The sequence below is a fragment of the Poecilia reticulata genome, chromosome 15 (assembly GCF_904066995.2).
Source record: "Poecilia reticulata chromosome 15, P_reticulata-male-v2, whole genome shotgun sequence".
NCBI lineage: Eukaryota > Metazoa > Chordata > Actinopteri > Cyprinodontiformes > Poeciliidae > Poecilia > Poecilia reticulata.
Window position 1 is genome coordinate 10,927,580 of NC_088844.1, and position 18,757 is coordinate 10,946,336.

An 18,757-nucleotide genomic window follows, 5' to 3' on the forward strand; every position below is an offset into this window, starting at 1 on the left:
AAATTCAAAATTCAGTTTGTCAGAAAATGAGAACATTTTTCATAAAGAATGAGATGCCAACGCAATCAAGACTGCTGACTGGAACAATCGGAGAGGCTGGGCCTCGTCTCTGTCAAAGAAGCTGACAAATCTCGACATACAAGCACATTAATGAGAACGTGGGTGGAAAGACAAGTGTAGAAGAAAAGGATAATGTATGTAAGAAAAGGATTTTTTAAAAATCAATAAATGAAAACACTTTCTGTTTCATTAATCGAGTATTTAGATAATACAGGTATAACTTTGGGAGTCATAATTGACCTTGGAAAATATTCAGCTTGATTTAAAGTTTGTAACTGATAAAAAATATTGTGTTTCCTTACAGCGTATGTGAACATCACTGTAAATCCATGGATATATTAATTTGCTGCACTACATCAACTTTTGACGTCTTACAAATTTATGATGATGAGCCTTTACTGTATATATATATATATATATATATATATATATATATATATATATATATATATATATATATATATATATATATATATATATATATATATATATAAAGCCTCATAATTGTGTGTTTAAACAAGCCTAATAAATCTGAGCATACATTTATTGACATTGTTATATACGTTTCATGCGTCGTGAGAGAAATCCTCTATTACCACCTCCAGACAGCATAAACACTCGGAGCGCTGCACGTCCTTCCCACTTCCCCCCACAGGAACACGTTTACACAGTCGCACTCTGCAACCCGGCGTCCATCACGTTGTTTGTCACAGAGTGCATGGACAGTGTTACTGTACGCCTCCGATCCTGAGGCGTACAGATGTGAACAGCTTGTTTCTGGAGCCGGGACTTGATGGTTTATCTGCGCCCGGCGGCAGCAGCAACCCATGAATCACACTCAGGGCTACAAACACACAAGCCGGCGTCACTACAGAGGCGCCGGGGTAATAATAAATTTCATTTAGTTGCCGTGTTATAAAATCCATAAAAAAGGAGGCTGTTTCTGTTCTAAACTGTTGACCACAAGTGTGTGGGTTTCAGTTTTGGCGTTTCTTAAAGTCTGCCGCTGAAGACCTACGACTCGGTGCGGACCTGTTTCCAAATGGCAGATTGTTCCGGTTCGTTTATTCCAGCTCTAATGTTGCCCCGTAGCCGACCTCTCAGTTCCAGTCAGCGATTTTTATGACGCGTCAAATAAACACCAGGCAACTAAAACCCGTGGGAAATAGCTTTATTGACCGTCATTAGCGGTGAGCCATCAGTGGGCTTGTTGCATAACATCAATATGTATTTTAATTTAAAAATTGACTTGTTTGAAGTCTTAGACTTAATAGCTACTCTATCTTTTTGTTTGCTGTGCTAACTCTGCAGGAGCCGGAGTATTATTAGACAGCTAATGAGAATGAAACACCCTTAATCCATAATCGGAATATCATATCAACCAAGCAATCAATTTTATATAAAAAGCACCATTCAAACTAGAAGAAGCTCAAATGCTGTACAGATGTAGATTAATTGCTGTAGAGTAGGAAATTCATTTTAAACCCAGTGAAGTGTTGTGGTGTAATTTCATGAGTTGGATTTCAGGTTGCAGCCTTTTGCCTCTAATTAATTTGACACAAAAGTCATTACGGCGCCGCTCAGCTTCATATAGAAAAAAATAAATAAATATCCTGTTTGTGTATATCCATTTTTCTGGCTGTGTCAGCCCTGCCTACGCGCACACACTGCTAATTGGCAGCAGAAGCCATTTGCTGAAATGTAATGCAAATTTAAGCAGAACAAAAGCAAAAAACATATCAACAAACATAAATTATACAGCTTCACCGAACGACTTTCTTTCAGTTTTTCATCTCTGTAGGTACTTATGCTATCAAACATAGACCGGCTTTTATGTCTTGATTCTTCAAATTACAATGTGTTATTTCTTTATTTTTGTCTTTAACAAAAATCTATTTGTAACAGATAGTTGATGTACAGCAGCTTAACGTGATTTTAATTGCATCTGTCAAATTTTTTTGTGATGTTTTGACTGTTTTAGTCATTTAGATTGGAGGCAGGCAAGATTCATGTGGAAAAGTGTTTTATTTTTAATAACTACAAGCCAGCAAGTATGCAGCACCCGGAGAAATCGATTAACCAAAGGTCAAGATGAGGAACAAATTCAAACTGGTGAATGGTAAAAAAGAAGCAGCAAACAGTAGAAGGTGTGCAGCATGTGAGGACAGTGAAGTAGGTTTTCTGCAAACTACAGAAGCGTATCTTCTCTGTGAGCGTTACAGCTGGAGTGACGAGGTTAAATAATGAATAATAAACAGCTGAGAGGGGAGCGGTCTACTGTCAGAGGATGACAGGGAGCGACACTGAAGGAATGCAGATTGGAAACAGTTCAGACAAAGATTTGTTTTATCTTCATTTTTTGAGGACCAAGTTTCTGTCCGGCCAAATTTTCTACTTCTCTTGACTTTATAAGCAAAATGAACAACATTGTAGATTAAAATATTTGAAAGTTTTGGGGGTGATGAAACATTTATTTTCTAAAGGGGAGCATTAAAAAATTTTCATCCAATTGTTTTTTTTAATTTATGATTATAAAACATATATTTCTTTCATTTCTACAATATTAGAAATGAAAAGTGAATTTTTTTAGTCTTATTTTTGGCTTAGGTCATAAAGGGCAAGTCAAAGTTTTTTTTCTGTTTCAGTTTTCTTATTCAACACAGCAAAAGAAAAAATATTTAGTTATTTTTTCTTATCTTTTTTCCCTCTCTCTCTCTCTCAGTCCTTGCACGGCTCACGGAAACAAACATTTTCTGACATCTCAAATTTTCTTCTGGTATTTTTGTAACATCTTTTCCTCCCACAAAAAGGCTGGAGCCACCAGCTGCTGTGGAGATCAATTAGCTGTTTCTATGATTAATTCTGGCTCCAAAATATGTATTAGGATTTCTTTTGGCAAGAATTAGATCTTAAAGAAAAAGAAAAACATGAAATAAACCTAATGATGAAGGGTTTTCTCACAGTGAAGTGAGGAAGGGACGAGATGAGGCTGCAGTGATTTCTGAGACTCCCAGTGAGTATAAAAGTTTACGCCAACAATCTCAACTAAAACACGGATTTGAACCTGGAAATTTCTGTGAATGATTATTGACTCCTGATTAAAATATCGTTCACAGCAGGCGTTGTAATGCCACAGTGAATGATACACAGAGGTTTCTGTGAACAGCACAGAGGCTGACCTTTAATAAACACAACATGCAGTTAAAGTGCATTTCTGCGACTTCTGCTCTACTTACCCTCGTCTCTCAGACCTGCAGGTTCAAACTGAGACGTTTTGATAGAAGCCCGGTTCAAAACACATACATGTAAGCCCAGTTAACAAAAAAAAAACCCACGCTACTTCCTGTTATCAAACACGCATAATAAAAGCGGCCCTCCTGAGACTCTGCTGGCCGCTTCAGCCTCCTTGTGTTCCTGAACTGTTTATGTCTTTTGCCTCGGCTCTTTCCTCTCCTAGGAAACACTTACTAGATAACCATAACATGCTTATGAGTATAGCAGAAAATGTGTGTTTATGTTCACACACTTTGTAGCCCAGCCGGTAAAAGCCTGGGAGAATTTGTGACTTAAAGCAGAAAACTCGTTAACAAACACCTAATTCTGCTCGTTTACACGGAATGGGGCAATTTACCTTGCTGCGTTGCAGGGGTATAACCCGAGGGAGACTCGTCTTTATGAGGATCTTGGAGTCAGCAAGGAGATGCTGGAAAATTAGATCCAGCTTCATCACATTCGCTCGAGTGAGACGGCTTTTATTGCGTCGTGAAGTGTCTCGTTGGCCCCAGCGCAAATAAAGCCTGACATAAGCAACACACTAAGATGCGACTGCTAGACTTAATCAGATTTTTAACAAACTATTTGCCACCTGCAACCTGTTGGGAAGATTTGAAAGCCACTGAGAAGTGTGCAGCAGGAAAGCGTGCATTAATTATCTCGGCAGTGGAAGGGACTGATGGGGTTCCATATCAGATCGTTAGATGATCTGATGTATTAGAATCTCTTTCCATATAAATGTTAATCCGGTGTTTTCACAGCACGAATGCTTCCAAGTACTCTGCTGGAATTAACACAGAAGAAGAAGAAGAAAAAAATCCCCCGCAGACACGACAGTGAGTAAAAATGAATAATGGGACAGTTTGGGAAATGCAACAAGGTTCCTAACACAAAGGCATCAAGCAGAGAAGAGGAAATAAAACCTCCGGCATGAGAATCTAAGCTAGCTTTTCATGGAGAAACTGGATTGTAGAAACAAGATTGTATTTATTTATTTTCTTTTTGTCACTCTTATGCATTTCGCATCATCATTTAATTGCAGTTTGCAAAGGCAGACTCCTCGATCCTCTTTCATCCGAGCGAACGCGTTTTATTCAGTTTCAGATTTTTGAAAGCATTTCCTAAATCCACCTCCCACTTTGTCTGTCTCAAACTGGTTTCAGCGGGGCTGTGAGTGATGGCCGCATAATTAATCACTGAACTTTTTTTGTCCTTGTATTCGTGCCTGAAGCCATTAAGCGATAAACATCCTATACGTCTTTCCTGACAAGAGGTCTAAGCTTCTAAGCCTCTGTAGTCCGTCTGTGTTGTATCTTCTTCTCCGAGGTAATGGATGCTCAGCGTTTCTTCTGTTATTTTCTCCTGTTCCAAGTTTTCCCGTTATTGACTGGAGGAATATTTTAGTCAAATCCTGTAAAATGAAGAGTTATTTAAGGCCTGGGTCACAGAGTGCAAGCTGCACTGTGTGCACTTCTCTGCCGTTTCTGTCAACACAGGAGAAAATGGACGGAACCTTTTAACGCCGCTCTTATTGATTCCTTCTGCTTCTTTAAAAAAAAACATGTATTTAACCACAGCTGCCGCTTTGTTTCCATTTCTTTTAGAAGCTCCAATTTTAAAAAGATGAATGCAGTAGCGTAACATATGCAGCCTAAATAGGCCGTCGTGTCCAAGATTAATTGTTGGTTTACATTTCAGATGTTTATGCAAATAAAAGATGCACCAAAATGTGTTCACAATCCCTGCTAAGTAGTCTGGGGGAAGACATTTATTTGTCATGATTTGTAGGAGCAGTGCATTAAACCGAGCCTCTAACTGCTGCTATTTGATGTAAAACGTCAAAATTTGTCATAGTACAATCCAGATTCCTTGTAAAAATATAAAAATAAAACAAAACATTAAATAAATTCTGATTTTATTGCAGTAGCAGAATCTCAGATGAAAAAAAACAATTATATGGGGAACCGTATGTTAAAAACAAGTCACTTTTTCTTAAACAAAATCACCTGTACTCCTTTTGTTCACTCCTAAAATCCATCTACAAGTAACGTATCTGACCTAGTTTGAATTTATGCTCTACTTAATAAGGTGGATCAGATTTTTAAAGGAAATTCTTTTAATTGAACCTAGCAAAAAAAAGCTTACAGTTTGTTTTCAAGATCAAGCAACTTGATTCAGAAACACCAAAATGCTTTGCTGGAATTTTAAATAGTTGGGAGTTAGTCTTATATATAATTTAATAATTTCATGTTGGTTGTTTATTTTAACAATGGCACAACATCATAATGTTGCAGTTAGCACAATGCTATACTAACTTGAATAACTCTTTTTTTTCCTCAGGGTAAACATTCAAAATGTCATTTTAGTCGAGGTTTTCTGTCATTTTTTTTACTCCTCGGTTGTCCATGTTAATTTTTGCCCTGCCTTCTTTAATTGTGTAAATCCTCATTTTTTTGTGATTCAATTATTTTATTATGTTTAATGAGTCTTCGGTCTGTGCTTTGATCCCGCCTTAAATCCTAAATGGATAATGGATAAATGAATAATTTAGGATTTAACACCTAAATGGATAATTTAAGAGTAAAAATCCCCTGGTGGAGATCTAACTGAACATTAAACCCACTAAGCCAGTAATATCTTGAAAAGGCTCCACCATCTCTGACGTACGACATCACATCACAGTTCACATTGGGCGGCGCTGTACACATATTGGCACCTGTAGAAAATCCAATTAATTCATCTTTTATTGCAGCAGCATGATTTGACACTGGATATTTCAGAAAGAAATGACATATTTAATTTGAGCGCATTGCACGGGAGGGGCAGGAAATCACAAGATCTTTTATCTTGTGGTGTAAAATTGCACATCGGTTGGCACGACTCTTATTGGCTCAAAATAAATAAATAAATCAACATTATGTGGGGAAGAAACAAAAAAGGTTTGCAACAAAATCACTGGTGGCAAATCTATTGGCATGATTCATACCAGAACCTTTTTTTTTTACAAATGTAACAGAAGAATTTTTAAAAATTTGTATTCTACTTTTTTATGTTAAGAGCTGTTTTCTATGCCAATGAACGAACGCATAAATCAAATTTAAAGATAATAGCATCAAGGACAAGGGAGTGGAAACTGGAACGACGGGATGCTTTAACTGTGAGAACTTCTCAGATCCTTTACCTGTGACAGGTGTTTTATTTTTTTTCCCCTCTCTCTGTTTAGGTACACTAAGATGAAGACAGCCACCAACATCTACATCTTCAGCCTGGCCCTGGCGGACGCCTTGGTCACCAGCACGCTTCCCTTCCAGAGCGTCAACTACCTGATGGGCACCTGGCCGTTCGGGGACATTCTGTGCAAGATGGTGATGTCCATCGACTACTACAACATGTTCATCTCCATCTTCACTCTCACCACCATGAGCATCGACCGCTACATCGCCGTGTGCCACCCAGTCAAGGCGCTGGACTTCAGGACACCGCGAAACGCCAAGATCGTCAACGTCTGCAACTGGATTCTCTCCTCGGCCATCGGGCTCCCGGTGACGTTCCTGGCCTCCACTGTCACCAGTAAGCACGAGAGCATGTTTGTTGCGAGCAAAGACACTCAGAGGAACATAGGAAGCTTTGTTTGAGACCGAAGATATCTAAACAACTGGTTATGTGTCACGTAATGCAATAAACGCTGTGCACCCCTTCTGGAAGCAACAAATCGACTAATATGGTGAAATCGCGTGGAAATGTGCTTGAAGCGTACAGTGTTTCAGTGCAAAACGTTTATTTTGGAAAGCTATTAAAAGATGAAAAAAAAAACCAAACTCAAATCTAAATCCAGTAGTAAAACAAACCCTGGAAAAGCTACAATATACTAAAATTAGGCGGCTCTGCAGCTACTTATTCTGTATTTAACACAGATTAGTGAGTAAACTAATCTGCCTTTCCCCACATCTTGGCCTTACAGCAGTCCTGCAAGCTCATCCACGATAATGCAAAACTAGGTCTGCTGATTAATACTGTGAGGAGAGGACAGCTTTAGGGTTTGACACACCAACCCGAGCATCAGCATTATGGCCACCGGCAGAAAATCATTGACAGCAGAGGGTCAACAAGTGAGTGAAGACCTCTGCAGCAGGGGACCCAGACCTGAAAAGAAAAGTCAGTGACCTGGTGCAGTAATTACATGAGATGAACTCTGTGTTTTACCAACAGCTAGTGAGGCTGAGAGACATTTACTGGACACCAAAACCTACAACCTCCTTGACCCAAAGAGTTTGTGTTATATAAAGTCTGCAGAGCGTTACTGGCTGGGATGTCACCAGGTATATTTCTGAATCCGTTTCTGCCTCTGGTTTGGGCAGGACGGCCCACAGAGTCTGACTTTAAACAATAAAATCCTCCAATGCAACAAAAGTGACAGACGTTACTCAGTTTGTCCTAACTTCTCCCTACAATTAATCGTTTAGTCGTTGGCATCTTTCTCAAAGTTCGATCTGTCACAATAATCCATAAATCAATTCATCGCATGATAACTTAAAACAAACTCAATAGCTTCCATTAGCATGAATTATTGTTCATCTTTTTTCTCTCTCTCTTTCTACCAAGAACTGGATGATAAAAGTCTCAAATTAGGTGTTTTGGTCTCAACTATTCCTTATTTTGAAGGACAATTTTGTTTACAGAGACTTCAAAATTCATTTTATTTCATTTTATTTGTTGTCAAAAATTCTTCTGATTTATTTTGGATATTTCAAATGTCTCCCAGCTCCAGTGCTAAATGTTCATCTGAATTTGTCAGGTAAGGAGTTTTAGGGAGTGAAGGCAAACCAATAAACGGACGGCGCGTCTCATCTTTCAGTTTATTTTCTCTTATTTAGACACGAGTCGGCAGTTTACAGGTGACACTAGGTCAGACACAGACATAGACAAGAATCCAGTGACAGACGAGGAAATGACTCGAACTTAAATGCTACAGGGAACAGGTGAGGGGAATGACTGATCAGGAGACACAGGTGACAAACATGAGCTAAATTAACAGAGGAGACGGAGACTGGAGAATGACCCAGACCCAAATACACAAGAAGTAAAACCTGACATCCGACAGAAAACTAAATCTATGAAACAACACATCCCAAAACACCGACATCGCGACAGAATTTAATGTTTGCGATGTGTTCTTGCATTATTACTTTGCCATTACCATCATATTACTCAAAAATGGTCTCAAAACAACAATATTATATCACAATAACTTCTGGAACAATTTATCGTCCAGAAAAATGGGTTATCGTGACAGGCCTACTCAAAGTGTAAAGTATGTCTAAGTTGTTAGCCTGGAAAGAAGAAGTTGTCTTGCTAATGTTGACCATGGATCGCACATCACCAAATATGCAAATTACGTGATGATGTCATCGAGCAACTTGTAGTGACTTTTACGACATTCGTGAAAATTGTTTGATGAACATTTTTGATGTCTTTGAGAAACGGAGATGATTTTCATAACAAAAAAACAAAAAACAAAAGCAAAACAATTTAATCAGTGGTTAAAGGAACATTTTAATGAGGTCCTATTGAAACTTGTCTCAGTTGATGATTATGCAATGTTCCAGTAACTGAAAGCTTTAGCTCCTTTAATTCTTTCCGTGAAAGCGTCAATAATCAAAAACAATAAATATAATGACAAGGACAAGTACACACAAAGGGCTCATAAACGACAAATTTACGTTGACTAATAACTGTAAACATACACCATTTTGAACAGATTAAACGGGGCCTTAATGAGTACCGCTAGCACAAACACTGCTGTGAGATCTAGTACTCTCCATCTATTATATGGATTTCATAGGAGGGCGCTCAGCATGTGGACAGTTGCTCGGCAACATCAGTTGGCATAAAATAAGCTTTTGATGTTTCCGTATTTAATGGTTCGAGCTGAAGTTCACGCTTCTGAGAAGTGCTTGGAATCAAGCTTTGTTGAAAAGAAACAAGCAAATTTTAAGTCTTTATTTTGACCAAGAGGAAAAAGAAATGTTTAATTCACAAAGTGCCCCAAGGTTACTTTGATGTCTTTTACTTTTTTACTGTAGCTCTTTGTTATATTATTAGAAAGAATTGCGTATAGCTGAGATAAAGTTTAAATACACTCTTCAAAGAAAAAGTAAGTAAATACAACGGTTATTCATCACATTTGCAGGATATTCATCCAGCTGTTTCTGTATTAACTAATAATTACAGATCAGACACAAAAAGATTTAAATTTAAACATTATTACATTAGTACTTTATTTTTTAAATGAAATTATACTAAATGTATAAATTCTTAATGCAATTGTTTTCATTATATATTCAGATCACCCATCCGTCGTCGACACCGATTGATCGTTAGGGTCATGGGGTCGCTGGTGCCTATCTCCAGCGCTCAGTGGGCGAGAGGCAGGGTCTCTATAGAGAGGCAGCAAAGAGGAAAGCTGCATAAATAAGAAGGGAAAGTAGCTACAGCTGATTTCATCCCACCTCTAAATTTTTAATTCAATGACTCCTTCTGCAGAATTTCAAATAAGACGGGTGGGGAGTGGCTGCAACGCAAAAGAAGAATGAACAAACTGTCCTCTCTGGTGCAGGTGTTGGATGTTTGGATGGATGAGTCTCTGGGCTCCACCAGGAAAAGTCATTAATATAGGAACAGACTTTAAAAAAAAGGAAGGGAAACTTGCTGGGTAAGATGAATGAGTCAATGCAGCGGAAGGAGCGAAAGTCAAATGCAGTCTTGGAGGAATTTCACAAAAGTAGAACAACGTACGATATGATAGAAAAAAAGAATTGTAGTCGAATCAGGACAGGGTGATCAGGCAAGTCCTAGATCACATAATAGTTGGTTACTGTATTATATTTTTTTATTGTGTGAAGCGCTTTGAACTGCCGTGTTACTGGAATTTGCTAGAGAAATAAACTTGACATAACGACCAACCTGATTCTGGTGGACAGTGCAATGAATTGTGTGGGTTAAATCAGCTCAGCATCTAACATTTACTTTAGATTTGTCCACTTGTAGCTTCGGCATCATTAAACTTGGAGTACAAAATCAGTCCGAGAAATAAAAATGGAAAATGTAAACTTTTCTGCACCCCTAGAGAGTCCAAGTACACACAAAAGCAATTCATCTGAGGTGCTAAAAAAGTGTGACATGTCCCCTTTAAGACCAGGTAAAACACTTCTGGGAAAAAAAAAGTACTTAAGCATATTTGTCTTTCTGCACAGATGCCAACATTGTCGACTGTAAGCTAGACTTTCCCAGCCCTGCATGGTACTGGGAAACCTTAATGAAGATCTGCGTGTTCATCTTTGCCTTCATCATGCCCATCCTCATCATCACCGTCTGCTACGGGCTCATGATCCTGCGGCTCAAGAGCGTCCGAATGCTGTCGGGCTCCCAGGTGAACGCAAACATGTTTATTTATTTTTTTTCCTATTTAAGGATAGATTAAACAAATATTCTTCAAAACAAAACTCTGATCTCACAGGCTCTTGATTACATATGATTGGAGGATTGGCTTTTATCTCGTTAATGGGCTGATTATATTTTAAAGAGTAATCAAGCACAATGGGAGGCTGTCTAGAGCATGCCTTGAAATACAGTCCACTCAATAGAGTCCAGATAAAACAATTAGGCGAAATCAGCTGAAGCAGGAGGCTGTAATTTAGTTTTAATTACATGCTTAGCACTCACCACTCTGTCTGAAAGATAGCTCGGCTTCCGTGTTTTATATAAGAACTTTAATTCCGTAATATCAAAAATAAAAAAAGGTAATTAATGAAATCTTTGTGAAAAGATTTCTCTGCTACATTATCTGTTTATTTTTTATTGTTCTCCCATTCCCCTGACAAATGTGCCACACAAACCCACGCAGGAAAAGGACAGGAATCTTCGAAGAATCACCCGCATGGTCCTGGTGGTGGTCGCCGTCTTCATCATCTGCTGGACCCCGATCCACGTCTTCGTCATCATCTCGGCTCTGATCAACATCCCCAGCTCCACCCTGCAGACCATCACCTGGCACTTCTGCATCGCCCTGGGCTACACCAACAGGTATCAAACCGCGCCGAACCCGGCAAACGGTGCAAACCATGTTTTCATGCATTGCATGTAAGGAAAACGTCACACTTTGGTGCCACAGTAATTAGCAAGGTCACTTCCAGTTTTTCCTCCTTTCAGACACTTACATTTACCTCCTGCATTTGGTAAAATTGCCTTTAAACTGTATGACTTGCGTCTTGTTTACTCACAATGTTTCATCTCTGCCTATTGGACTGAAATCAAAGCTAACTTTGTTGTTCTCAAGTCACAGTATACTTACTTTAGCTGTATGATTTGTATAATTGTCTATTTGGAAGACCTGCTTAAGCTCAAGCTTTAACTTTCTGGTGATCTGGGATGCTGCTTTGATATTTTCACAAAATGCTCTTTCTTGAGTATGAAATAATATTTTGTAAGGTGCCTCATTTAGCCAAGTACCTGGACAACATGATGGGATGTTGTTGTCAAGCTTTCCAGTTATTCCTCGAAGTTTAACTTTGGTCATCACGGCAAAAGACTTCACTTGTAGTTTCCAGTTGTATGTCTACAAAAATGAAGGTCTTTATTTTTTGAGTGTATTTCCAAATTGTAATCTCTGGTTTTTTGTAAAGCCTGGTGAAATGCCAAGCTAGTATTACACTGGAGGGAACCTTGAAGTCTTAATTCAGATACAAACTGTCCACAAGGCAAGTAAGAACAGATCCGCTGATGTTTTGAAGTGTCTTTTTTTAGATGGCTCCTAAAACTGGGTGATATAGGATGCCGATTATTAAAAAAATAAAAATGCAGGAACTCTCGGCCAAAATGCATGTTTTGTCAAGCTGTGCCTCTCACAGCTTTTCCACAACCCAATGTAGTTACATAAATAAAAAAATTATATTTAGGATTTTCAGTGAAAGTTGATTTCACCGACATTTGACCGTTTCTCCTGTCCTCCCCACCCCGCAGTAGTCTGAACCCCGTTCTTTACGGCTACCTGGACGAGAACTTCAAGCGTTGCTTCCGTGAGTTCTGCACCCCGAGCGCTTCGGTGCTGGAGATGCCGAACTCATCCAGAACCGGAGCCACCAGCCGCAAGGTCCCCAGGCGTGAGCACAACGGCACAAACACGAGCGAGAGATCCAATCAGCAGGTATCCACCGGCTCTGTGAGCAGAAATAAATCTTAAAGATAAAACCTTTTAAAGCTTTTCTACTAAACCGTCATGTGTGACTGTCTGTTCCTTCGCCTTGCGTTGGCTCAAAGTCAGACGTTTGCAGCTTGGAGAGATAAATGGAGGAGGAATCACCCAGACGTGACACAGAACTACCTTTTTTTCCTCTCTGCAGGTATGACTAGCCTTGGAGGGGTCGTCGGTGGACTCCCGCTGTTGCGGAGGAGCTGCCAACGACGATCTCAACTCTGAAGTCACGCAGGTCACCACAGGGCTATAATTAGTGCTCGGAAACCACACAAGCAAAGCCTCAAAACACAGAAACGCGGCCGACACGGAAGAGCACAGATCACCTTCGCCGCTCCCCGCTTTCTTTCTTCTGTACCTCTGCTGGAAGCCGGGTTGTAAACCTGCAACTTCGTGCTTTGTGATTCAAAACAAACAATTCCCTCTTTAAAGAAACGAGACAGTTGGGAGGAAAAAAAAACAAAAAAATTCAAGCATCATTAAAAGAAGCTAACTTTTCTAGTTTGAGAAGGACTGTACGCTTTATAGGTAGAAATATTCTCCGGTAACAAGTCAAAAGGACTGATTGATAAAACCACTTTTACAGCCTGGTAATATGGTTCTTTCTGCCTTATTAATCCTAACCTCCGGCCCCTCGCTCTCAGCTTATCTGTAACGCTTTATGGTGAGCTAACAAATCAATTGTTTGCCTTTTGTTCGTTGGCCTTCATGCCACTTTTCCTCCACATGTTCTTTTGAGGATGGATTTGTCGGAAAGAAAGGGTTTGTGTTTGTCACTGCTGGAAGACTGCGTGGTATTTTGGCCTTCGAAGAGACTTCACTGAATGGAAGGTGAAATTTGAAACGATTTCCCTCCGCTGAGCTTTTCAGAATGCCTTTGTACGGCTGCGGCGGGTGGTGGGTGGGTGGCCCACCTGAACAGTTAACACCGACCGCTCAGCCCGTTGCCGTACAGCAGTCATCCCATTTCCTCACCTCAGATTTCACCGAGGTGGACGAATGGAAACGCGGACCTGAGAATTGTACGCTCTCCTTCTAAGGAACTGGAGGGATTTCTGAATGTCCATAAAGGGAACCAGTCGTGTTTGCCGCAGTGGATCATTGTGCCAAATCCATGCACCAAACCAGCAAGAGGACGCGTCTGTCTGTGCAGCCTGCACAGCCTGCCATTTTAGTGCAAACAGGTGTCTGAGCAGCTACAGCTTTTATATGAAGGAACTTAAAGGCGAGCCAAAGCAGGAGCGTACAGCACATTGTGTTATTTCTATGTAAATATGCTTGTGCCGACATGTCGTGTATCTGCATGTAAAAATGCCTTGTTCAGTCGCTCTGCTCGATATTCTCCAAACCATAATTTTTTTTTTTATACAAAGCTCTGTGAAAGAGGAAAGTCTTTCTAGATGTAAACTAGCGTAAGTGTTCGTCTGCTTAAATAGATGTGGTGAATGCAAAGTCATAAAAATTATCGTCACCAAATGGAGATTTGCTTTTGTTGTTTTTGTTGGTTTTTTTTAATCAGGCGTGTTGGTAACTGCAAATGTTTCCTAGCCGATGTTGCAATGTGACAAACCTTCTGCTTTGAGTAAAATGCGTTGCTGACGTCACTCTGCGCAGATAATTGGTTAATTTTTACTTGCACAATTTTTCAGCCATCTGTAAAAAATTAAAATAAAAAAATTAATAAATAAATAAAATGTCAATTGTCATTTCTCGCAGATGGCTGAAAACGTGACGGCTGCCACCATCTACATAATCCATAAACTGTATGTTTAGCACTTTTTTAAGATAGGGATTATGAATTTTGCTAACATGATTCCAGAGCCATTATGCAACGTGGAGATGTTTGTTTTGCAAAAACATAACAACAGATTGGGACGAGACTTTGTGGTTGAAGCGAAAGGCAAAAAATTAAATATGATCTATCAGGAAATCTACATTTTTATATAAAATGATATAACTCATGAATATCTAAATCTCTCTGGAGGATTATTATGCAAATCAGTGCGAGAAGCTCACAGCTCTGATTGATGGCTCTTCAGAGAAATGTAACCTTACTGTCAGACAGCTTGATGCCTCTAAGCCCAAAAGAATGTTCTTGGTTAGTTTTCAGCAGCTTTCATCTGCACTTTTCTTAAACCCAGAGTCTAAAAACCCGACTGCTCAATTTGAATTGACAGTGTTTAACTTCCTGTTCTGGGTTTTGCTTCTCATTGGGTTCAATTATGGAAGAAACAACATCCAGACATGAGACAAAGAGAGAAAATGGAGAGCTGTGCCTCAGAGTACATTTATAAATGCCTTTTATTTCAGCCACACTATGAGAATGTAAAGACGACAATATAAACTGAAGAAATAATGATTGAGATCTTGTGGAAAGACAGCAACAACAACAAAAAACGAGAGAAAAATTGTTTACATTTTTTTTAAATGAGTAAAAATATGACGGCTTACTTCAATTTTTGTTCTTGTCTAAACTGTTGTCAAAGGGAGAGATTTAAAATCCATTTCTCACTTTAACTTTGAACAAAATTCAGACAGTTGTGTTTCAATGATTTAAGATGATTTTTTTTTAATTGGACTAAGAAATACAACATTTGAAAGACGCGTGGGAATCTCCCTGTAGCTGAAAAACATCAGTTGTTAGCATGTTGGGTTAAAGCCTGACTCTCCATCCCACATAGATTACAAACATATTTTAGTTTTCATAAAAGGCTTACGTTATTATTTTTGTTAGAAGGCAGACAAAACCTCCACTTAGTTTTTCTCCCTTATTTTATTTGTTTGCTTTTGGATCATGTTTCTTCGTGACTTAAGAAGAAAGTTAGGAGATATATTGGGGATAAAATTAAGCATTTAAGTTTTTTTTTTTTTCCCCTTAAAGTCTCCATAAAGTCTTCTTGTTTCAAACAAAACAAAACGTGTCCTTCAGCATTTCTTTTCATGCCAAACTAACTTTCAAAAAGCATTTTTCAAACAGTATTTTAATTCAGTTTTCCTGTTCATTCCCTCCAACATGTCATGCTTCAGAAGAAGACATTTTGTCAATATCTACCTTTGTAGTTTGTTTGTTTTTTTGTCTAAAATAGAAAGACTTTACTCAATAAAACTGATATTTAACAAGTAAAGAACTCAGACTTTAGTTAGACATTAAATTGCATTCATAACAAAATATGTTGATACTTTATATGAGCAGCTTGAAAAGAGATTTTCTTTTCTCCGAGGGACGCAGGTGGAGCATAAGTGAAACGAGGACCCTCGAGGCAAAACATGCGGCTTTCATGAGGCCAATACATGCCTTTTGAGCAATTAACCAGTGAAATGTCCCGCTTTTTAGGACGTAATTTAGATGATTTACTAAAAGACATAAACAACAATATAACAATAATGAAATAATCAAGACGATTCTCTGTGATTGCCGCTCACGAACACAAAGCTACAGATTACCGTTACAGGCCTGCTGCTTTCTGTGAATAGTCTTAAAATATAACATTGTTCCTAAATTACACAGACCTGAAGCTCGAAAGGCAGCAGAAGCTGCACGGCAAGGAAAACAACATAACAATATTGCATTTGCATTTATTCCTGGCACAAGGACAGACGATGACTGTTCATTTCTGAGCCATTTCATCTGCGACGCATCATGACTTTTGCTGTGTTGTCGTAAATAACTCGTCCCGTGACTTGTTCCGCGCCATGTGATCCGGTTTTGAAGCTGCATGTAATCTGCTGTCCAGACGCTGGTGTCTCATTAATGGAGGCCATTCTAAGACGCTTTGCTAATATTATTATGGAAAAGAAGAGCAACTATAAATGTCACTGAATGTCTGTCTTTTCTTGCTCCTGAATAAAAACGATCAGCTGCTCTGACGTTTCAGCGTTTGGTATGAATTTATGAACGTCGGTCTGCTCTCGATCAAACACACGATAAAAAGAGCTTCGTCTCTGTGTGCTGAGATATGAAGAGGAATAACAAAATAATGATATCAAAAAGATGTGGGAGAATATATAATACAGTGATGCTGTGGACCGAAGCAGGTAAAAATAGGTAACTAGATAAAACAAGTTGAGGACAGAGTGAGGTTCTGAAAAAAAAAGACAACTGGTAAAAACTCTTTTGCTTTCTGAATTTGAATTGAATTGATTTTTGTGAGCTGAAGACTCCATCAACACTTAAGTCAGTAGAAAAGAACTTTATTTCCAGTGTGTTTCAGCTTGTGGTAAAATGATGAAGGACGCAAGTGGAAACGTGTTTCTTTTGAAATCGAGTCGATTTCTAGGAAACGACTTGGAGAAGTGTTCCAAGGTTGGGAGTTGGTGAAGTTGTGCAAGAAGCTGTTTGGTTCTAATTGAACTGATTTTGCTGGGGAAAGATCACGAAAGTAGTTTGTTGCTTTTTCCCCCATTTTCTTGTTGAGGTTTCTAGAAGACAATGTGCTGATTTCGATTCTTTTCTTTCCCTTGACGATCTGGTCCTCGAGAACTGGAGTTTGACTCCCCTTTCCTGGGTCTTTCTCCTGCTGCATTAACTTGATGTCCAAAACTGGTGGTCAGACATTTTCCTCTGGCATCTCATAGTAGAGAGCAGAAATCACAGTTGCATCAAACACACATCTAGAAGCTGCCCAGACCATCACACTATCTCCACATTAGGTAAGATGTTTGTCTTTTTATGACATTTGTGGTTTATATTGTGTGTTTAAATATTTTAATTTTTATGTTTTGTCTGAATCCCATTTTCGTCGCAGCCTCTGAGCCGGGCTGTGACACACTCAAAAGTGGCATCGTGTCATCGGTGTGACGAGACCTTGTGTCCAGATGGGACAGGCACATTGATTAGTCATGTCGTCGATCTAGCAGTTCACTCCGGAGGGATGCTAATGCTAACTAATGCTAAAGTTTCCATGACAAGTATTGAAAATTGTAATTTTGGCAACAGACTGGACAAGACTCACATTTACACTTTTTACTTTTTAAGCGCTTTGAATTGCCTTGTTGCTGAAAATGTGCTATAGAGATAAAATTACCTTACTGTAATTTGTTGGCAGACCGTGCCATTGCAATTCAGAAAACACAGCACTGCAGAGCTCAAAGTAAGAAAAAAAAAAAAAAGTTGAACTGGGAACATGAAACCTTCTTAACTATTGTGTTATAATTGCGGGTTCAACTTTGAGCTATTTCAGAAAAAAACTGGTTGATCTGATGCTTCACACATGCTGGAGAAATGCAGGTCAGGATTTAGAAAAAAAAAAAAAGTTTAATGGAAATGTATAGAAATATGCTGAAATGATGTGGAGGTCAGGACTATTCAACAGAGAGCCATTTAGTACATTTTGAAAATGAAAGGAGAAAGCAGAGAATAGAACACAATTACGTGCAAAAACATTTGTATCGTCTTCCCAGAAGTGAGAAAAAAAGTTTTTGTTGATGTGCACGAGTGACACAATGATTCGAAGACTGAACAGGCACTTCTTAGAATGTCAATTCTGTCCTGAGGAATGACAGAAATAAACCTTTGATACGTTAAACATCTCAAGATCCTGTCTGCGTTTTAACATGGCAAACATAGTTGGGAAATCTTTACCTAAAACGTGTGGATGAAGATTAAATTTCAAGTGAAATACTAAATAATTCCATTTCTTGCATTCAATATTATCCCTATTTTATAGCTTTGTTCTAATTAATCTGTGTTTGTGCTCAACCTCACAGCATGCGTCTGGCTTTGCACAGACTCAGATGTTTCTCAACAAAAACATATTTTCAAAGAAAAAATAAAAACTTTCTGCATGCAGCACACTCCAATCCATCTCAGCAGGTCTAGAGGTCAAAATCAGTAGCTACAAATCATACAGTTAAAGGTCACTCAATTTGAAAAGAGCCTTAATTATGTCCTCTATCAAGACTGGGATAATATCTGTGAAATAATTCACCTATTTTTATTTGACTGGCCTGCTTTGGTAAAACCGTCATTAATGCATTACAGAAAAGGGCAAGCTGAATGAAAATGCGTAGCTGCATAGATTCTACTTTATTTTAAATATGTTTTTCACAAATTAATCCACAGACGCCACACAGAAAATCATCAGACCCTCGTTAACACCTTTCGGAGACATCCAGAAGGTTTCAGTTTTTATCCATTCAGATGAAAGCGTTATGCGTAATCTTTCTAACAAAGAT

The 18,757-nt window shown here is 38.8% G+C and overlaps 1 protein-coding gene across 2 annotated transcripts in view; it reads left to right on the forward strand.

The window, feature by feature from the left end:
- Nucleotides 1-16,450, forward strand: part of oprm1 (opioid receptor, mu 1) — a 31,080-nt gene extending 14,630 nt beyond the window's left edge. For both annotated transcript variants that reach the window (XM_017309115.2, XM_008429198.3), the window contains 5 exons: nucleotides 6,557-6,903; nucleotides 10,587-10,762; nucleotides 11,237-11,415; nucleotides 12,352-12,535; nucleotides 12,732-16,450. In XM_017309115.2, coding sequence (XP_017164604.1) covers nucleotides 6,557-6,903; nucleotides 10,587-10,762; nucleotides 11,237-11,415; nucleotides 12,352-12,535; nucleotides 12,732-12,737 — 892 coding nt within the window. In that variant the 3' untranslated portion in view covers nucleotides 12,738-16,450. The remainder of the gene's footprint in view (nucleotides 1-6,556; nucleotides 6,904-10,586; nucleotides 10,763-11,236; nucleotides 11,416-12,351; nucleotides 12,536-12,731) is intronic.
- The last annotated feature ends 2,307 nt before the right edge of the window (nucleotides 16,451-18,757 follow it).